The sequence below is a fragment of the Poecile atricapillus genome, chromosome 14, assembly GCF_030490865.1.
Source record: "Poecile atricapillus isolate bPoeAtr1 chromosome 14, bPoeAtr1.hap1, whole genome shotgun sequence".
Lineage (NCBI taxonomy): Eukaryota > Metazoa > Chordata > Aves > Passeriformes > Paridae > Poecile > Poecile atricapillus.
Window position 1 is genome coordinate 2,466,878 of NC_081262.1, and position 20,760 is coordinate 2,487,637.

The 20,760-nt window shown below is 65.9% G+C and overlaps 4 protein-coding genes across 6 annotated transcripts; 1 reads left to right on the plus strand and 3 right to left on the minus strand.

The window, feature by feature from the left end:
• The first annotated feature begins 137 nt into the window (after window positions 1–137).
• On the plus strand, window positions 138–3,133 carry MSS51 (MSS51 mitochondrial translational activator). Its single transcript, XM_058849651.1, has 6 exons — window positions 138–530; window positions 824–979; window positions 1,203–1,327; window positions 1,496–2,059; window positions 2,527–2,620; window positions 2,694–3,133. The coding sequence occupies exons 1-6, from the start codon at window positions 241–243 to the stop codon at window positions 2,962–2,964; spliced, it is 1,500 nt and encodes a 499-aa protein (XP_058705634.1). The 5' UTR covers window positions 138–240; the 3' UTR covers window positions 2,965–3,133.
• Window positions 3,134–3,139: 6 nt separating this feature from the next.
• Window positions 3,140–10,369, minus strand: LOC131584496 (cytoplasmic phosphatidylinositol transfer protein 1-like). Its single transcript, XM_058849691.1, has 10 exons — window positions 10,236–10,369; window positions 8,866–8,991; window positions 7,715–7,863; window positions 6,187–6,275; window positions 6,014–6,021; window positions 5,558–5,629; window positions 5,376–5,471; window positions 5,124–5,279; window positions 4,986–5,049; window positions 3,140–4,038 (listed from the first exon to the last, which is right to left on the minus strand). The coding sequence occupies exons 2-10, from the start codon at window positions 8,911–8,913 to the stop codon at window positions 3,773–3,775; spliced, it is 948 nt and encodes a 315-aa protein (XP_058705674.1). The 5' UTR covers window positions 8,914–8,991; window positions 10,236–10,369; the 3' UTR covers window positions 3,140–3,772.
• Window positions 10,370–12,184: 1,815 nt separating this feature from the next.
• On the minus strand, window positions 12,185–13,905 carry LOC131584484 (myeloid-associated differentiation marker-like). Its single transcript, XM_058849671.1, has one exon. It carries the CDS (start codon window positions 13,576–13,578, stop codon window positions 12,436–12,438), a length of 1,143 nt encoding a protein of 380 aa, XP_058705654.1. The 5' UTR covers window positions 13,579–13,905; the 3' UTR covers window positions 12,185–12,435.
• Window positions 13,906–14,054: 149 nt separating this feature from the next.
• Window positions 14,055–19,988, minus strand: SEPTIN12 (septin 12). Of its 3 annotated transcripts, none has more exons than XM_058849669.1 (11): window positions 19,733–19,988; window positions 19,120–19,242; window positions 16,713–16,925; window positions 16,091–16,219; window positions 15,845–15,926; window positions 15,618–15,755; window positions 15,159–15,276; window positions 14,986–15,081; window positions 14,750–14,846; window positions 14,501–14,552; window positions 14,055–14,398 (listed from the first exon to the last, which is right to left on the minus strand). In XM_058849669.1, the coding sequence occupies exons 2-11, from the start codon at window positions 19,193–19,195 to the stop codon at window positions 14,254–14,256; spliced, it is 1,146 nt and encodes a 381-aa protein (XP_058705652.1). In that variant the 5' UTR covers window positions 19,196–19,242; window positions 19,733–19,988; the 3' UTR covers window positions 14,055–14,253. The 3 variants fall into 3 exon arrangements, with proteins under 3 accessions (XP_058705652.1, XP_058705651.1, XP_058705653.1); XM_058849668.1 differs by having other exon boundaries at window positions 19,120–19,253; XM_058849670.1 differs by lacking the exon at window positions 19,120–19,242 and having other exon boundaries at window positions 19,733–19,986.
• Between the last annotated feature and the right edge of the window lie 772 nt (window positions 19,989–20,760).

Below are 20,760 nucleotides of genomic sequence, written 5' to 3' on the forward strand. Positions count from 1 at the left end.
GGGGCACCCCACAGCCACCAGCGCGGCTCTTGGGGCGGGAGCCGGACCCCCGGAGCGGGTTGGCCGGTTCCCGGGGAGGGGATGCCCAGAATAGCTCCGCTATCTGATTCCGAGGGGCCACGGCCGTCTGCACCGCCGGCTCCCGGGGGCTGACATTTGAGCCCAGCCTCGGGACGGGACGGGACGGGACGGGCGCCGGGACCGCCCGGGAGCTCCCGGCACCACCGGGATAGGAGCGGGATGGCGGGCGGGAGGCGCCGTGGGGGCGGCGGCCGGCGCGGGGGACCCCGGCAGCACCCGGGGACCCCCGGACCGGCCTCCCCTCCTGCACCCCTCTCTGCAGCCACCACGGCCCTGCCAAACGCAGGCTCTGCCCCCAAAACCGGCCGCTCCAGGAAGGCCCCGGAGGAGCCAGCGGCTAGGGCTCCCGACGTGGACTCGCTGGGCTTCCAGGCCATGGACCGCAACGTGCCAGGGCTGTCCCACGTCATCCTGCAGAAACTCAACATGAAGAGCTACGAGGACTACAAGTGAGTGAGCACCCATGGGTGCCTATTCCCCACCCCCTCCCCTGGGAAGAACATCCCGTGTGTCCCCCAGCAGCTGGAGCAGCTACCATGGCTCATCCCACCCTCCCGGCTCAGCCCACAGGGAGCTCTGATGGACTCCTGGGTGGACCCCTCCGTAGTGCCTGGCTCCCTGTCTCCACCCAGGCCAGGATCCTCCTGGCTGGAGCTAAAAATCTGGACAGCCTCAGAGAGAGGACATCAGCCCCACCGTTGTGGCAGTGGGCTGGAATCTGCTATCCCTCTGACATCTGTAGGTCTGCCATGGACGGGAGGAAGAGCGGCAGCGATTTTGGCATCCGGACGTATTTTGACATGTTCCAGAAGATGGAAGACACCTTCAAGTTTTGCGTTGAGTGCAAGAAGCTCCCTGATGCACTCCCGGACCCCAAAAGCCTCCGGCGTTGCAAAAGGTATGGTGGGGAGATGGTCTGATGGCACAGGGATGGCTCCATCCCTCACTTCCAGCCTGGTGGCTGGGGTGAAGTGAGGGGTGTCTGACCCCAGTGCCCACCTCCAGCCACAGGGCACCCCCAGAACAGTGACACAGCCCTGAGAAGGGGTGGCAGGGAGCCAGGTTCTGGGCTGAATTGTGCCTTCCCTCCCCATGGCTGGGCATGCTGCCTGTCTGCCCAGGTGCCAAAATGTGTACTACTGTGGTGTGGCGTGCCAGCGTGCCAACTGGCCACTGCACAAGAAGTTCTGCAAGAAGCTGAAGCTGGTGGCCCTGGACCGGCTGGTGGAGTGGCTCGTCTTCACAGGTGAGGCGTGTGTCCCCTGGGCCTGCCTGACCCACATCCCAGGCTGCACAGGTCCTGTGGTGGGATGTAGTGTCCCTTCTCCAGCCCCACTCCCATAGCACAGGTGGGACAGGCAGCCTGGGCTGTGGCACCACCACTGTACTGTCCAACCTCCTCCTGACTCCCCAGGAGACATCCCATTTCCCACTGACACTTGGACAAAACCTGCCAGGGACGTGAAGGGCTGGGAGGACTGGTTCTCCATGCAGGAGCAGCTGGAGGAGAAGCTGAGTGCCATCATGACCGGGCGGTACATGACCCTGCTCTGGGCCAACGCTGGGAAGCCCCGGCCGGAGGACACAGAGCTGCGGGAATCCATCCGGCGCCTGGTCACCGACTTCCACTCGCGGCCCCTCACCATCGGCCTGGGACTGCGGATTTTTGGCATCGACCCCCTCACCAGGCCCCTCACCGTGCATGTGGTGGGGGCTTCCCACGTGGAGACCCTCAACACGCGGCTGACAGACTACGACGAGCTGACACGGATGTTCCCGGGGCACCAGGGTGTGGAGATGGTGATGGTGGGGGTGGACGTGGTGGACGGACCCATCATGAGGCCACCCCTCACCACGCTGGCACCCCGGGGAAAAGTCTATCTCAGCAGCTACAAGGGGCTCTACCACGACTTCTGGGAAAGCCACGTGGAGACCAAGCTGGTTGCCCGTCCTGACCTGGTGGTGGGCTTTCACCCAGGTAAGTGCCTGTGCCATGGAGGGGTTGGACCCCACACCCGACTGCTGGGATGGGGACATCCACGGGGCACATGGGCTCAGAGACTGCCCTGAGCACCCTGGCAGCACCTGGGGCTAAGCCTGAAGGTGGCCTGGGACATGCCCAGGGCTTTTCACCAAGGCACAACAGGCAGCTGGGGGGACCCCCGGGACATGGCAGCCTTGTCACCCCACCAGGCACTCTGTCCCGCCTCTGTCACCCACCTGCAGGTGAAAAGGATCCTTCCCTTCAGGTCTTGGTGCTGTGGCTTAGCCCAGGACCCCAGTTTGGGGTGCCCCACATGCTGGTGGGGAGCCAGACCCCACTTTGCCGAGGGCTGCCAAACTCACTGAATACTCTGGGGTGTCGACAGAGTGGATGCAGTTGGAGCCAGCTTTCCCGAGGTGGGATGGGAAAGAGGTGGAACCCTCATAGCTGTGTCCCCACAGGTTTCCATGCCTGCCCAGACCTGCTGGCGGGCTGGCTGCCCACCCTGCTGCTGCTGCGGGACTATGGCCTTCCCGTGCTCTTCACCGTGTACAGGTGAGCACAGCCCCACCGCCCTGGTGAGCCGGCACAAACACCCTCTCATGGTGCCTGTCCTCTCCTCTGGCAGCGAGCAGGAGCTGAAGGCCTCCCTGCAGGTCCTTGTGGAGCTCGAGACGCACATTGTGGGTTACGCCAGCAACCCCTTTGCCTCACTGCGGCCTGAGCAGGTCTACTCGAGCCCCAACAAGGCACCCGTCTACTGCAGCTCCCACTACATCGCCCTGCTGGGAGCAGAGGCTGTGCCGGGGGCCGAGGAGCTGGAGGATGATGATGGCTGGCAGGGAGGAGAGCCCAGTGCTGCTGCTGTGGCTGGGGGCATTGCCCCAGGGTTGGGCTGATTCCTGCCCTGATCACCCGACCCAGAGCCTCTCTGCCCATCCAGGATCCCATCTCTGCATCCTGGGATCAGCAGCAATCCCTCACTGCACACATGCAGGCCTGGGGGATGCAGCACCCCAGCACATGCATGGCACCCTTTCACAGCACCAAAAAATCACTACCAGCAACGAGCTGCCGTGTCTCGAGCTTTATTTCCAAAAAGGCCTTTGTTTTCCTAAAGAAAACAAGGGGCTGAGCCCACCCCAGCCCCTCTCGAGCAGCCACGGCCTCTGGAGGGACAGCGAAGGGTACCCTGACTGCGGGGCCAGCCGTGCACGGGGCTGTGCAGCCCCTTGGGGTCCGGTGGGGAGCCGCAGCCCAGTGCTTGGCTGTCACTGTCGCCCTCACTGTGCCCCCGTACTGGTGCCTACCCTGCAGGGCACTGCTCCAGCCTGGCACCGGCCACCAGCCCAGCCACGGCAAGTGGGCACCGGCTGGCACCTCCCCACTGCTCGCCAGCCTCGGTGGCCCTTGCAGGCACCGGGGTGGGTGGAATCGAGGGAAGCAGCTCTGCGGCATTGCCCCACGCTGCCGGGGACCCGCGCTGGCCTGGCGTCCCCTCCTGGTGCAGCCAGCGGGTCTGGCATGGCAGTGGTGGCACTGACCCGTGCGGGCACCCACGGTGGCCCAGGGAGACCAGCACACCCCAGGGCTGCCAGCGCCCTGACAGCGGGTCCGGGTCTCTCCCTGGGCTCTGCGCCTGTCGGCGGGGCCGGGGTGGGCGGCAGAGCTGGCACAGTCCAGCACGGAGCGGTGGCACTGCCGGCGTCACTCGGCGCCAGCGCGTTCCCGCAGCGCGGGCAGCGTCAGGGTCTCCGGGGCCGACTTCTTCCGCGGGCGAGTCTTGGGGGGAGCCAGGAACTCGGGGGCCTCGTCGCTGAGGGGGGTGGAGGGGGCGCTGGCAGGGGCCGAGTGCGTGGCCGTGGGCTGCCCCACCTCGCTGACCGAGATGGCCGGTGCCACCAGGCCGATGAGCTCGTTGGTGGCCTCCTGCGTCTCCTGCTCGTAGCGCCGCACCTCCTCCATCGTCATCCCTGCCGAGCACAGCCGGGCTTGGGGCCGCTCGGCACGGCCGCGTCCGGCACCCCCTGATCCCGGGGCAGCCTGCGCCCCGCGCCCCGGCTCCCCACCAAGCTGGGGGACAGGAAGGGGACAGGGGGACGGGCAGGGAAGGGGAGGGGGTGCTAGGCAGCGCAGCCAGCTCCACAGCTCCAGCGCCAGCCCAGCCAGCAGAAGGGAAGGGACGGACAGGCAGCGCAAGTAGCGCAGGCAGGGACACGCGGGGAGGGAGGGCAGCTGGGAGGGGGGACACTGCCGCGGGGTGCAGGGGGGGCACAAGCCCCCTGCCTGCACCCACCCCCAGGCAGCAAGGCGGGGTCCAGGGGGTCCATCCCCTGCAGGCAGAGGGGCTTAGGGGTGCTGGCTCCCCAGCTTTTGGTTTGTGGCCACTTGCATCTGAGTCTCGAAGGCCCGGACCTCTTCCAGGGACATGTCTGGAAGGCAGAGAGCCGCTCACCGGGATGGCCTGGCACCCTCCACCAGCTGTTACCGAACCCGGAGCTCCCGTCCCCGTGCCCGCATGTTGCAGTTGCCTGCAGCGTGTGTCCCTGCCAGAATGGGGGTGCGGGCAACACAGGCAGGGTGCTGGGACCCCTCTCCCCGTCCTCCCTGAGGGGTGCAGGGGAGCGTGCAGCATGCGGGGGTACAGGCAGGGGTGCAGGCAGCACAGGCAGAGCAGAGAGTGAAGGCAGAGCAGACAGCACAGGCAGAGCAGGGAGTGAAGGCAGCAATGCAGGTGTGGGAAGAGCAGGACCTGTGGTGGGGTCAGTGGCATCAGCAGTCAGACCTGCAGCCCCCTCCCTCCATGGGCACTGTGTGCTCCCCTCCCCACAGCACTGGGGTGACCCCACTGACTCACGGGGTGACCCCACTGACTCACGGGGTGACCCCACGGACTCACGGGGTGACCCCACGGACTCACCGCACCACTCGTCCACCCAGGCGAAAGCCTGCCGGTGCCCGATCAGCAGGATGTCCCGGATCACCTGCAACACCACGGGGGTCAGCACCCTGTCACTGCCCCCCCAGTGCCCCCCAACCCCCCTTGGGCCTCCCTCACCTTGTGCACGAACTGCTCCACCCGCGTCTGCAGCCCCCACACCTCGAACTTGACGCTCACCAGTTTGTAGGAGCACATGATAGGCTTGGTGTGCTGGCGCCAGCCCTCCCGCAGCGGCCCCCGGCCCGTCTTGGCCGAGCTGAAGAAACGGGGGTCCTGGGGGGATGGGAAAGATCGGGGTCATGAGTTCCCCGTCGGGAGAGGAGACAAGGAGGTGGCCTCAGGGAGCTCCCTTGTCCCCAGCCGTGGTACCTCCAGGCTGCGGTAGTAGCGCTCAGGGATCTCGTCGAAGGCGATGTCCAGGAAAGAGACCTCGTGGTCACCCAGGATTTTGTCACTGTGGAAGATCTGGGGAGGGGAGGGAGGGTGAGTGACAGGGACCACAAGTCACGAAGTGATGAGTTTGCCAGTTCTCAGCTGCAGCGCACACTCACGTTCTCGCTGTCCCCGCAGTTGTCCTCGTACTTGGTCTCGATGTAGATGGAGAACTTGGGCAGGAAGGAGCACTGCAGGGAGCGGCTGTCAGCTGCTCCCTGAGGGACACCTGTCCCGAGGGACGCCACCCCCAGGGACACTGATCCCGAGGGACACCCACCCAAAAGACACCCAGCCCTGAGGGACACCCACCTCCAAGGATGATCATCCTCAAGGACTGCCTGGCCAAAAGGACACCCTCTCCAGGGGACTCCCACCCCCAAGGAAATCTGAGCCCTAAGGGAATCCCACCCTGAGGGATGCCCAGCCCTAGGAACACCCACCCAAGGGCCACCCACCATGGTGACACCCACCCTGAGGGACACCAACCCCTAAAGGATGCTGTTCCAAAGGACACCCACCCCTAAAAATGCCCCCCCAGTGCCCCCTCCCCAGCCACCATGGCACCTCCTTACCGTGTACTCTGCAGGGACACCATGGCCCAGCAGCATCACAGGATGGCATCACCGGGTGATATCACAGGGGAGAGAGGGAGCAGTGAGACCGGGGCCGGCTCTGTCAGCCCCGCCACCACGGGGCAGGGACAGGGTGCCCGGGGTGCCCGTGCCATGCCCTGTCTGGGGCTCACCCGTGATGGTGTAGGGGTAGTAGTTCCAGGCCTTCTCAGTGATGTAGAAGATGCGGGGGGTCACTGCCCGTGCCCAGCTGGGCAGTTTGCTGTGGGGACCATGTCAGGGAACCCCCTCAGGACAGGACATGGCTGGTGTCACCCAGCCCTGCACTACCAAACACAGCCTGGCTCTGAGATCCCACCCCAGGAACCCCACCTGCCACCTAGGACCCTCACCTCCACTCCAGGATGCCCCCAGGGACCCTCACCTGCACCTCAGGACCCTCATCTGCATCCCAGCACCTCTCCCAGGAGTCACTGCCACCTCCCCAGCACCTACATCTGCATTGCAACACTGTCGTGTGCACCTCAGGACACCCCCAGGGACCCCTGTCACTGCCCCAGGACCCTCACCCCTGCTCCAGCTCCCCACCACGCATCCTCACCTCCACTCCAGGATGCATTCAGGGACCCTCACCTGCACCTCACAGCACCCTCAGGGACCCCTGTTGCCTCCCCAGGACCCTCCCCAGTGCCCCAGCATTCCCCCACCAGAGACCCCTGCCATCTCCCCAGCACCTTCATCAGCACACGGGGACCCCCCAGGGATCTGTGCCAGCTCCTCATCTCCACCCCAGTGCCCCCATCCTCTCCTCAGGTCCCCCACCTCCTCCCCAGACACCCTGACCCCCTCTCCAAGAAACACACACCCTCCATCCTGGACCCCTCCACCTCCCCAGGGCCGAGCTGCTCCCTCCCAGCACCCCGGCAGGATCGGGCCCCCCAGGGAGTCGGGAGGTGGGTTTTGATTAATTTTCAGGTGTTATAAATAAATTTCAGGCGAGAGGGGAATCGTGAGTGCTGCAGCTAAAAATAACCTGTCTCACACCAGCAGCTCCTGGTGGGGAGCAGCCTGTGTCCGCAGGCAGCTGAGGGGACATGGGGACAGTGGTGCTGGGGGCAGTGACTGCCCCACGGTGACACCCCCAGGGCCAGGGCATTGCTGAGACCCCCAATCAGGCACCCGGAGGTGATGGGTGCACCCCTGCGAGGTGGGTGCGTGCCCTGAGGTGGGTGCACCCCATGAGAAGAGGGCAGCCCCCCAGAGAAGGGGTGAACCCCTAGGATGGGTGCACCATGGGATGTAGCTCCCAAAGGTGGATGCAGCCCCCCAGGATCAGTGCATCCCAGGAGATGGGTGCAGCCTGAGAGGTAAGGGCAGCTCCCAAAATTGGATGCAGACTCCAAAGATGAGTGCACCCCAGGACTTGGGGACCCCACTGGGAGACACACACACAGCCCTTGAAGCTGGGTGGGTGCCTGGGAGATGGGTGCAGCCCCCCAGGATCAGTGCACCCCAGGAGATGGGGCACCCTTGGGAAATGATGGAGCCAGCCCAGGAAATGATGGGGGTAACCCTGGGGATCAGCCACATTGCAGGACCCAGGAGGGAGGTTCCCCAGGAATTTTGGAGGAAGAGCTGGGGCCACCCCGATGGCTGGCCATGGCCCGCCTCGCAATGCCCACCCAGCACCCATCACCTCACCTGGAGAGGTGGACGCGCTTCTCAGTGAACTGCCCGGGGCCGTGGACGGGGTCCTCGTGGGGCTCGTTCTTCACCACCTCCACGCCCTCGCCCTTCTCGCTCTCCTGGTGGCTGTGCTTGCTGATGGTGTAGAGCTGCCCCACGCGGTACTGCAAGCACAGCGCCCGCCCTCAGTGCCACCGGCCCCTGTGACCGCCCGGCACAGCCTGGGGGCTGAGCCACGCTGCCGAGAGGGGAAACTGAGGCACGGAGCAAGGGGTGGCAGACCCTGAGCCGTGCGGCGGGGGGGGGTTCGTGGGGCACCCTGTGTGACCTCCCATGTCCCTAGGTTGTCCCAGCTCCCAGGATCCTGCTGGATCCTGCTCTCCCTGTGCTTTCCCAGTGCCTTACAGAATGCCTGGAGGTTTTCTGCTCGGCAAACTACCTGGGAGCCAGGGAAAAACGAGTGTCTGTATGATATATATGGATGTGTCTATGTCGGATATATAACCGAAAGGATGTGTATGTGTCTTTGGTGATGCAGCTGTGCAGCAAGGGTTTGTTCTGCTGAAGATCCCATCCACCACCGCAACCACCAGCAAGATTTCACCGCCTCACTCTGCCTAAATTAAAGCCTTCCCCAGGTGCCCCCCGGCAGGGATGGCACTGTCCAGGGTGGGCACCACTGTAGGTCCCCGCTCCCCAAAACGGCCCCGTGGGCACCAGGTTCTCACGAGAGACCTTTGCCCAGGGATGCTGCCAGCTGTCAGCTCTGTTTGCAGATGGCATTCAGGCTCCCTGCCGGAGCAGGGATGGGGCTTAAGGTCCCTGTCGTGCCATGGGCATCCAAACCCCCGGTGCCCTTCTCGAGCTGGTCCGTCCCCTCGTCCTGCTGTGCCCCGCTGCTGCCGTCGGGCTCTGTGCCCCAAGGTGGCCGTGCCCAGGGACGGGTTGTCCCCCCACCCACACCCCAAAGTGCGGCTCAGCCCTCGCATGGAACATCCCGAGCCCGGCACACCCCGGTCCCCGCCACGAGGAGACGGCGAAGGGGTCACCGTGTCCCTCCCGGGGCAAGAACCGATCCCCTGGCGCTGCCCCACCCACAACCCCTCCATTGGAGTGTTCCTGACCCCTCGGGACCCCCCGATCCCGGCCCCGCTGTCCGCGCTCACCTCCTCGGTGGTGAGCGGCATGCAGATGCGGTACTCCTTGACGAGCATGGTGGCACGGGCAGGGTGACACGGGCAGGGTGACACGGGCACGGCGGGCAGCACGGGGGTCAGGCGGAGGCGTCGGCGCTGCCGGGGGCGCAGCTCATTCCGGGGGGCTGCGGGGAGCGGGGGGGCCGCGCTGCCTCCCACGCTCCCATCCCAGCACCCCGCGCTGGAAGCGGCCGCCCCGCTCGCCGTGACTTCACGAGCCGTTGCCATGGCAGTGGCGTGAGGTCACCCGTGCGAGGAGCAGCCTGGGTGTACCCAGCTGGGGACACCCCGGCACCCCAAAACCCTCCCGGCGTTAACCCCTTCCCTGCCGGGCAGACAAACGCGTCCCTACGCAGCTGTCTTGGAGCGCACGTGTCCCCCCAAAATAGGGTGCCATCCCTTCGGGGTGCCGCATCCCCACCCAACTGTGGTGGTCAGTGCAGTGAGAGGGTTGCAGGGACATGAGGATGGGGTCAGACCTGCCCGATGCTCGTGGGGACCCACCTCGGGGCACCCACGCTGCCCTGTCCTCAGGGGTGCTCCCCGGGAGCAGAGGATCATGTCCCTGCTGTAGGACATCCCTTCCCTGGGCAGGAGTTGGACCCCTTTCCCCGAGGCTTCCCCCAGCAGCTGTCCCAGCCAGCGCCCACCCTGGGGCTGCCCCCCAGCACCCGCCCCAGCCGTGCCACTGCCAGGCTGTCACACTCCCTCCCCTCTCCAGCCAGGGCTGGGGATGCTCACAGTGAGTATCAGGACAGCTCAGGGGGCTCCCGGACGTGCCCCCCAGCCCCACAGAGCAGGGAGGGGACGTGGGCGCTCCTGAAAGTCACCCTGGATGGGGGATCAGGCTTTGGAAGGGCAATGGGGGCTCACATGGAGTTTCGTCTGGAGGAAACTCGTCCAGATGGGGACCCAGGGACATCCTTGGGGGTACAGGGTCATAGTGGGACACAAGGGCGTCTTTGGGGGCACGGGGGGACACAGGAGTGTCCCTGGGGCCACGGAGCCATTTGAGGCTACAGGGGCATCCCTGGGGGGCACAGGGACACCCTGCTGACACGGCAGAGGGCTCGGCACTGGTGCCAGGTTGCAGGGACCCCAGTACCGGGCGCAGGGACAGCCCCGGCAAACGGGAGGTGACACCCCGGGGAGTCACCGGAGCAATGCAGGACACGGCATTCCCCTCCCCATCCCGGCAGCTCAGACCGGCCCCCGCCGGGGTGGAAAAGGAGGAGCCCCCCGGCCGGGCTCAGCCCGGGATGAGCCCGCCTTCCCCAGCGCTGTCCGCGGCCGCATCCCCCCCGGGCCGGGCCCCGCCGCCCCCCGCTGCCCGCACTCACCGGCAGTGCCCGCTCCCACCGCCGCCGCCGCCGCCGCCGTGCCCCGGCCGTCCCGGGCCGTGCGCAGGAGCGAGCCGCCCCCCGCACCGCCTCCCGCGCCGCGGCACACCGACCCCTAGGGGGAGGAATGCACCGGCACCGCACCGGCACCGCACCGGCACCGGCACCGAACCGCAGCGACAGCGACACCGGCGCCACGGCACCCAGAGACCCTCCAGCAGCAGGGCTCCTCTGGTACGGCACAGACCGGCACCGGGTACCCTGGCACGGCACAGACCGGCACCGGGTACCCCTGGCACGGCACAGACCGGCACCGGCCACACCTGGCACGGCACAGACCGGCACCGGGTACCCCTGGCATAGCACAGACCGGCACCGGGCACCTCTGGCACGGCACAGACCGGCACCGGGTACCCTGGCACGGCACAGACCGGCACCGGGCACCCCTGGCACGGCACAGACCGGCACCGGGCACCCCTGGCACGGCACAGACCGGCACCGGGCACACCTGGCACGGCACAGACCGCACCGGGTACCCCTGGCACGGCACAGGCTCCAGGGCTTCCTGCACCCACCAGGTCCCGGATCCTCCCAGCGACTCCCAGCACCACCGTGTGCCCCAGCTGGGACACGCCCCGATGGGGCTCCTGGGCTGCGCTTCCCCCACGGGAACCCCCAAATCTCCTCCAGCCACTCACCTGCACCCCGCTGCCAGCCTGGCCCTGTCCCCCCAGCCTCACCACACCCCAGCGCTGGCACTGTGCCATCCACAGCCACACGTTACCAGCGCAGCTCATCACCGGTGACACCGCTGTCACTCCCTGCGCCTCCCGTCCTCCTTCCTCTGCTGATTTCCATCATCCCGAGCACTGTGGATACCCAGTGCTCAGGTGCTGTACTGGGCTGTGCCTGACCTCTGTCATTTTGGTGTTATTTCCTCCCAGAATTCTGCCATTCCCTCCAGCCCTGCTGCCTGGGGTGCAGGGGAGTAGCCCATCAGTGCCAGGGTGATGGTCACCGTGGGGACAGGGATCGGGCAAAGGGGGCAGCCACCAGGCCACCCTGTCATGTTGCCGTCACTGGCACTGGCCACAGAAGTGCCACCTGCCCCAGCACCTGTGGGTACTTTTGTGATTGCCAGCCTATGCCATCTCCTGGCGGTGGGGACCCCATTTGTGTCACCCTGTGAGCACCAGGGCAGTGGTGATGGGTCCTGACATGGCCCTGGCAGCCCCAAGGCAGCAGGGATGGCCCCAGGCTGTGGCGAGGACAAGCAGTGGCAGAAGGAGCATGGGGACAGTGGCCCCAAAACCTGCCAGGGTGCCCCACGGGCACCCATCCCACATCCAGGGGTGCGGTGCCAGGAGCTCTGCCCGCAGGCACCTTCCCCTGCCTGCCCTGCACTGCTGCCTTTGTCCCACACACCATCCTGTGGTGTCACCGTCCCCCAGACATGGGTGGCAGCACCCCCAGCTCTGGTGGCAGCAACCACCCTCCCTCCCCACTGTCCCCCAGAGAGGGGACACCCCAGAAGCTCCCAAAGGGGGATTCCAGCCTATGTGGCTGAGACCAAACCCAGCAGGGCTCCCACTGGGGTGACTGTGGTGGTGACAAGGACCCAGCCATGCTGGTGACAAGTACCTGGCGGGCTCTCAGCCCCCCCAGCTGCCGCATTCCTCCTGAACCTGTTTGGCAGGGCCCTGTGCAGGTGCCAACAAAAAGGCATCCGGGTTGGGCTTTTCCTGGTCATGCCCTGCTTCACTCCAGTGCCGAGTCAACAAGGACTAGAAAGGATTTTCTGCAGCCTGGTGCCCCCACAGTGCTGTCAGTGCCCCCCAAAGCCACCTGTGGCTCCCAGTGCCAATGGTGCCCCCCAGCTTCTCACCCCCCAGCAGGGATCCTGCAGAAGGTTGGGAAGGGGAAGAAAGAGGAGGCAGAAACAAGTGAAAAATGACCCAATTTAATCCCAAAGCCCCCTCAAGCTCCAAGGTTTTGGGAGCCCCTCGTGGCCCCTCCAGCCCCCCCGTCTGTGCAGCCCGTGGGGCCCCGGGCTGAGCGCACCCCTGGGAACTCTCCCTGACTCCCTGCTCCAGCTTGGGGACGAGGAGCTTTCCGAGGCACCCGGCCTCTTCCTCAGCTCCGCCGGCAGCCCCGGCCACCACCGGCACCCAGCCGCGTCCCACAGCCCCGCCCTGAGCCCTTAGGGAGGTGCCCTGACAAAAACCATCTTGGTGGAGTAGACCAGGTCCACCAAGTAGGCAAGGAGGTTGAAGATGGTGAGGAAGGTGACCCCTAGGTGCTTGTTCCACCAGCAGTTCGTGCCGCAGGGATCGGGGCGGCTCCGTCCCTGGAAGCTGTAGAGAGGCCAGAGGACGGTGGCAGTGAGGTACATCAGCAGGGCCAGGAAGTTGTACCCCACCAGCATCTTCTCCAGCGGGCAGGGAATGTAGGTGAGGCAGCGGCCGATGGTGAAGATGATGATGAGGAGGGTGAAGATGAAGCAAATGGAGTAGACAGCCACACACCACATCAGGCCGGGCTTCCCACTGTATTCATCCAGCAAGGAGAAGATCAGGCAAGCCACATAGGCCTCAAAGACCTTGAGGAGCCCAGGCACGGTGGAGAGGAAGCTGCTGATGTCCCCTGGCTTGGCGCGGGTCAGCGACACCTCGACGGCGTAGGCGAGGAAGCAGAGGCAGGAGGCGGTGGTGGCCACAGCCTGCCGGGCACACAGGTTGCTGCTGCAGGGGCTGATGATGAAGGTGGAAGGGAAGACCACCGAGGAGGTGAAGACCATCAGAGTCGCCAGCATGGAGAAAGCCGAGGTGAAGTCATCCCAGGAGAGCGGCAGCAGGGGGTAGAGCTCCAGCAGCTCCAGCAGCAGCACCAGCAGTGTCACGATGAAGCAGAAGCACCAGGTGAACATGCACCACGTCCCGTAGGGAGCCCCAAACCTCCCGGTGGAGGCCACCAAGCTGAAGGTGAGGCAGGACAGCACGACGGCGAAGAGGCGGGCGATGCCCACCCAGGAGGTCAGGGCACGGAGGTTCACCGTGGCCACGGGCATGGTCCGGCCGCTCTCTGCCCACGGCGCGCCCCGCAGCGGGTGCTGCCCACGGCCGCCCTTATCTGGGCGCTGGGGAGGAGGGGTGGGGCGCAGGGCAGGGAGCCGCCGGCCCCCCTGAGCCGCCCGTGCCGACCACCCCCGGCTCTGCTGCCACCGCCGGCACCTCGGGCGGCTGCCGGGGGCCGGTGGATCATTAACGCGGGGCCGGACAAAGGGCGGTGACGCCGAGCCCTGCGGCGGGGCCGGGGCGGGCAGGAAGCCACCATGTGCCACCATCCTGGCAGCGAGCCCCAGCCCTGCCCACGGCAGGAGGTACAAAAGGGCTTTTCATGCACCCCTAGAATAGCGGGGGGGTGTTCCCAGGGCTTGGCAGCCAGTGGGGCAACACCCACTGGGTGTCCCTGAGGGGTTTAGGGGCTGCACCCAGTACAGTGCCTCTGCCAGGGGGGTGCCTCAGCTGGGTGTAGCCCCTTCACACCCTTGCAAGCGACATCTCCACACCCCTCCGGCACCTCCACTCCCCTCCCGGCACCTCCAGCACTTGATAAGTGGCTCAAAGTCCAGCTGTGCCAGCTGCCTCACTGGGCAGGGCAGGTGAGGTGACCGTGGGGAGGGCATCTGCACCCTGGTCACACCCCACGGGCGGCACCTCCACTTCCCCGGCGTGCCCGGGGGGGCCCAGCAGCCACAGCAGCACAGGAGGGTGGTGGCACATCAAAAGCTGGGAGTCCAGCAGGAGGGTGAAGGCTGAAGGCTCTGGATTAACCTTTAATGTCACACAGGGTCCAGGGGCTGTGCCCATGGCAGAGCTCGGGGATGAGGGACCCGTGTCAGGGCAACTGGGCACTCCTGGGGGGGCTCTTCACCCCAGGCAGGTTCCTGGCACAGCCATGGTGGGCAGGGGTGGGCACTGCCATGGGCTCCAGTGGTGATCTGGGGGCACGAGGTGGCTCAGAGGTGGCTGCTGGCCTCGCCCTTGCCGGGCAGCCCATTGAGGGGGCTCAGCCCCGGCCGGTTGCTCTCGTTCAGCCGCCGCACGCGGTAACTCTCGTAGTGAACGTTGTGGGTGATGTCCTTCAGGTCCTGCAGATGTGACCTGCCCGGGGTGGCAGGGGGAGGAAGGGCATAATGTCACTGTCCCCCCCACCCTGCTGTGACCCCGTGGGTTCCAGCACTCCCCACCGTGTCCCCCGCTCACCGGATCAGCAGGTCCCGCAGGAGGGGGAACTCGCAGTGCGCTGGGTTCTCCACTGCAAAGCAAGGCAGAGGGGCGGGGTTGGCAGGAGGGCTCCGTGGCGCTGGGATGCCCGGGCAGCGCATCCTGGCAGGCTCTGGGTACCAGCGGAGCAGAGCACAGCTCCGTGCCACGGCTCAGCACCCACCCAGGCACGGACACAGCCGTGGGTGCTGCCCCCTGCACCTGTGGGGGTGTGAGGGCCCCGCTCACCTTCGATGATGCCCCACTTGGTCTTGCGGCCCAGCACCCGTTTGCCGTTCACCTGGTGCTCCTGGTCTGCCCCCACCACGGCGAAGGGAATCTTCTCCTGCCGGCACAGAGGCTGTGCTCGCCTTGGGTGCTGCTCCCCCGAGGTCCCCAGGGTACCTGCTGGGCTCCCCGAGGTTCCTGTCCCCCACCCTGCTCCCCCGGGGCTGGCCCCTCCATGACAGCATCCCGGCACTCACACGAATCCTGTTGTTCAGCGCTCTGTCCTCGGGGTCCTGATCGAAATCCTCCTGCGGGTACACGCTGATGGTGTGGGTCTTCAGGTCCTCCTGGATCTGTGGGATACAAGGCTTGAGCTGGGGCTGGGGGGGACATGGGGCAGCCTTGGAACCCCTTAGGGTCCTGTCCTCACCCGCTGTTTGAATTCTGCCCGTTCCTCCAGGGTGAGCGTGTCGGCTTTGGCGATCACCGGCACCACGTTGACGATCTTGCTGAGCCGCCGCATGAACTCCAGGTCCAGCGGGCGCAGCCTGACAAGGACCGCCGTCACTCCAGGGTGTCCCCACCTCTGTCACTGGGGGGTGACCCCACCACTACCACCCCAGGGTCACTCTGAGGTGACCCCAGCACCACCACCCTGAAGTGACCTTCTCCTACCACCCCAGGTTGATACCCTGTCACTCTGGCCCCATTGTCATCATCCCAGGGTGACACAACCACCCCATAGTGACAACCCCACCTCTGTCATCATGGGGTGACCACACCACCACTCCAGAGTCACCCTGAGGTGCCTCCACCACCATCACCTCAGGGTGACCCAACCACCCCACAGTGGCCCCATCACCTACGGGTGCCGTGCCTGGGGACTCACCAGTGACCCGTGGGGGGGACAAAGTAAACGCATCCATGGACCCGAGTGTCCGGGATCTTCCTCTTGCGGGTGATGAGGATCTCCTCCCGCAGGTATCTCTCGTACTGCTCGTTGATGTATTTGATGATGGGGTCCCAACTGAGGATGAGGAGTTGAGGGACAGCACCTGAGCTCAACCCCAAACTGCCACCCACAGATCTGGGCTCCTGCACCCCACTGTGTCCTACCAGTTCTCATTGTTGATCTGGTCCCCAAACCCTGGCGTGTCGGTCACTGTCAGCTTCATCTTCACCCCCTTTTCCTCGATGACTGTGGGGCAGAGAGGTGGGTCAGGGGGGAAGAAGCATCAGGGAAAAGCAGGGGACCAGGCATGGGGGATGTTTTGAGGCTGTGAACGTAGCTTCAGACCCCCACCTAAATCCCCTGCTTCTCCCAAGGGCTGGGGGGACACGGTGCCGTGGTGGTGACCTTACCATGGGTGATGGACTGGAGTTGCACTGTTTTGGGAATACGCTCCTCCTGGCCAGGCTGTGAGGATTTGCGGCTCACCTTGGACTTGAAGAGAGTGTTCACCATTGTGGACTTCCCCAGCCCGCTCTGCCCTGAGAGGACACCGGCAGCTCTGGTTTGTAACATCTTGATATCCACTTGGGAGCAACCCAGAGTTGGGATAACTCCAGCTTATCCCCAAAAAAATTTCTTCCCCAAGGCAATAACCCCTCGATATCCACTTGGGAGCATCCCAGAGGTTGGGATAGTCCATTTTATCCCAGGAACAAATTTGTTCCCCAAGGTCACAACCTCTGGCACACATCTGGGAGCATCCCAGATTGGGTTAGTCTGGTTTTTCTTCCAAAAAAATTTACTCCCCAAGGTGATATCCCCTCAACATCCATTTGGGAGCATCTCAGAGGTTGGGATGAGCTCACCTATCAGCATTGGGGTATGGGATATTAACTCCTTTTTAAATGTTTGCTACTTAAAATCACTGAAATTTCCTTAAAATCCCTTAAAAGCACGATTTCCCCTGGCATGGCAGAATCGGAGCCAGAATTCCCACCCCAACCAGGAGCAAACCCCACGCCCGGCGCTCACCCACGACCATGATGTTGAACTCAAAGCCTGTCTTCATGGTTTTGATTTTCATCTGGTCGAGCACAGCTTCGATTCCCACGTATCCAAAGAGCTGGCAACCCACGGGGCCGGGCGCCACGGAGAGGGGCACCGCCCCCTCTTCCTCCTCCTCCTCCTCCTCCTCCGGCACGGCCGGCGGCTCCATGCTGCGCTCCTCGGGCTCCAGGCTGCTCCCTGCACCGCGGGGTGGGTAAAGGCGGTGAGCCTGGACCCCTGGGTGCCCAGCCGTGTGTGCCCACCGCTCGGTGCCCACCCCTGCTCCGGCAGCGTTGCCCCAGCAGCGGCCGCGCCGGCGGGCACGCAGCCCCGGCACATTCCTGGGAGCCGGTGAGGCTCGGCCTGGCAACACGGGCACGCCGCCCCTCCCGCCTCGCCGAAGGGTCCGAGGAGCTGCCAGGGGCATTTTCGGGGTGGTGGTGCCAGCGGACCCCACGGTGCCACCGGTTGCTCTGCGGCCATCGGGCATCACGGCCCGCACCCTTCGCGCATCCCACGCGGTCACCGCCGCCAGGCCCTCCCGCAGCCCCGCTCCGGCCCCAGCGCGGGATGTGCCGCCCCAGAGCTGTACCCGGGCACGGGGCGCTGCTGCCGAGGGCACCGGGGGTGTCGGGGGTGCAGCGCAATCACCGCCACATCCCCAGGGGACACTTGGGGTTTGCCCGGGGGACCGCGCCCGGAGCGTGCCCCAGCCCGGGGGCCGCCGGAGCCCCGTGCCCGCCCCAGCCCTTTGTGCGCCAGCCCCAAATCCCTTTCTTCCTCCTCCTCCTCCTCCTGCTTCCCAGCACGGCCATTGTTCAGGTCCTACCTCGGCGCCGCGGTGCCCTCGCTCAGAGCCCGCTACGGGCGGGGGTTTGCCCTGGGCTCCATCCGCATCCCCATCCCCGGCGGCGCCGCAGCCCGGCCCCTTCCCTCCGCCAGCTCCCGGCTGGCACCAGCCCGGCTCCGCCGAGGCTGCGGCTCCCACGCATGACCAGCATGGCAATATCCCGCCCCCCGCAGCCCCCTCCCCACCCAGCCAAGCTCCCGCGCCCAGTTTGCCGACTGATTGGTGGCTGGGGAGGGCTGTGCCACCCCCGCTGTGCCCACCCGGCCGTGCCCGCCCAGCACACGGCACTGCTCAGTCTCCCGGCCAGGCCAGCATGGATGGGGACCCCTCCCATGGCACAGGACACCCCCACTCCTCACTTTGTCCCCCATCACCCCGAGTGGCTGCGGTGGCACCGAATGGGAGCGGGAGCGTTTGGCTGTGGGTGACCCCACCGGCACCCACGGCCACCGGGGACCACCCTGCACCGTGCCGGCAGCACCTGCTGTGCCCAGCCCCGGCACGGTGGGGTGGGACGAGGGTGGTGGCCCTGCCACCCGCCCCACTGCCGCAGTGCCCCACGGCGCTTGCGTCCCCCCACGCCGCAGCCTCCCCCGTATGTGCCAGCCGGCGCTTGGCACGGGCGAGGCTGGAGCGGCAGCTTGCGATGGCCCAGGCTGTGAGGGACCCGCTGAGACCCTGTCCGTGTGCCACGCAGCCAGGGGACAAGGGGCACGTGGGCAGGGGCCGGCCTGAGCCAGCCCAGGGTACCAGGAGATGATGGAGATGAACACCCTCCATCGCCATGGCAACGGCATCCCGGCGTGGGAGACACCGAGCACCCTGTGCCCACTGAGTGCCGGAGTGATGACAGGCTTGGGGACAGCAGCGTCGCATGTCCCAGCTCCCGCTGCGCCCCCTGGGTCGGGATGTTCCTCGGAAGTGGAGAAACAGCCGCGGATTTCCTGGGGACAGCGGTGACACCCGGCTGGGGGGGCTGGGGGAGGGCAGGATGCCCACTCCGGCGGGGATCCACCCACCCAGCACCGTCAGTGCCAACAGGGTGTTCCACAGGCTGGCAGGGACGGGGGATGGGAGGTCCCCATCGGGGAGAGGACCACGACAGCTACTGCAGCCCTCCTCCCCGGGGGCGCCCTGGACCCCCACCCTGGCCTCCCTTCCCAGTCCCTGCCAGTTACCAGGACGGATCCCAGAACCAAGTGGTGGCTGGAGCCATCCAGGGTGGCCGGGCACTGCAGGCAGGGAGCACCCGGGATTTGCTGCTTGCACCCCCCCAGCTCCCCGGGGTGACCCCAAAGTGCGGCCCTCACGCAGGGGCTCAGTGCCCTGCGCCCTCCCAGTGACACCCACAGCCAGAGGGCACGTCCGGGGTGCCACCGGGTGCTGCACCCACCGCTGCCTCCCCCACGGCTCCAGAGCCCCCCGTGTCCCTGCCCTCGCTGCCAAAAAGCCCCGCTGGTAATGGGCAGCAGCCGGGTGGCCACGTGGAAGCTCTCTGGCATCCCCACGGAGCTCCGGGGCAAATGGCTCCTGCAGCCAGACCTGTTCCAGGGCTCATCACGGATGCTCTTATTTTCCAGACAGGGACAAGTAATCCCGGGTCCGTGGTCTCCTCCATGGATTTAATTACCGATGTAGGGTTAATTGGGCAGTTCTCCGGGAAGCCTGTAATAAAGCTTCAAGGGTGGAGGGTGCTGGGAGAGGATGAGCTGGGACAGGAGCTCCCTGTCCGGCTGCTCACCACTGCTCCAAACCGAGCAGTGGGATGGGGAGAGCTGGCTCTGAGACAAAGGAGCTGACCCCCCTGGCAAAGGGATGGAGGTTTTGGGGATGCACCCACAGCCCCGGCCCCAGCACAGCTGATCTGACCCAGAAACACCAGAGCCTCTCCCAGTGCCAAACACCGCCTAAGGCGACAGTGGTGACAGTCCCCATCTGCAGCCGGACTCGGAGCCAGCCCGTCCGTCTGGCCGTGGGAGCCACGGGATAGGGCTAGAGGTGGCTGGGGACCGTCGGTGAGCAGAAGCAGAAGTGAACCATGGAGCGAAACCCCGTGCCTGCAGCGCTGCTGGGGACAAGGGACAGTCACCCAGCCCCGCTGGCAGCACCCCGTGCCCCCACACCGCCCTGCCCGCTGCCACCACGCCATCCCTACCTGGGCGAGCCGGCCGGAGCCGGGGCTGCTGCCGCCGAGAGCTGGTCACAGGGGCCAAATGGCTCCTGGGGTGCAAGGCAGAGGGCAGCTGCGGCCCACGGCTCCTCCTCCGCTCCTCCTCCTCCTCGCCCCGGGCCCTGTGTGGGCGACCCGGCGTGGAAGTGAAATGCGGCGGCCGGCGGCTCGCTCGGAGCTTCCTCCTGCGGGGTGTGGGACCCACCGTGCCACGGCGCCCCGAGGCCACCCAGGGGTGTCAGCGGCTGGGGGCCGGGGTGGCCTCCCGGGAGAGGAAACACAGCGTTCCCACCTCTTCCTGGCACAGAAACCGCTGTGCCCGAGCAGCGTTTGCCAGCCCCCTGCCAGCCCCGGGCCATCTGCAGGGCAGCCGGTGCCACCCGCTGCCCGCTGGCTCTTGTGTCCCCCCAGGCTGGGCACGCCGAGCTCGGCTGCCGGCCACCAGCACGGCTCAGTCCTAGACACTGTCCCCTCATCACCCCGGCTCCATCCCGAGCTCCGTGTCCTCATTTCCCTGTCTCCCCAGCTTGTTCTTGAGCACCGTGTCCCTGTCACAACCCTGAGCACCGTCCCTTGTCTCCCTGTGACCCTGGCTCGGCCCCAAGCACCGTGTCCCCATGATCCCAGCTCAGCCCCGAGCACAACTGCATCACCTCAGCTTGGTCCTGAGCACCGTGACCCTGTCACCTCGCCTCAGCCCTGAGCACTTTCCCCTTTGTGCCCCCATCACCCTGGCTTGGCCCCAAGTACCGTGTCCCCATATCCCTGTCACCTTGGAGCCACCTTAACTGCTGTCCCTTTGTGTCCCCATCACTCCTGACTCAGTCCTGAACACCGTATCCTTGTCCCCATCACTCCTGTCTCATCCCTGAGCACTGTCCCTCAATGTCCCCATCATTCCTGTCTCATCCCTGAGCACTGTCCCTCAGTGTCCCCATCACTCCGGCTCTGCCTCAAGCTGTGTTCCCCCGTGTCCTCAGGACCCCGGCTCGTCCCCAGCCTCATCCCTGGCC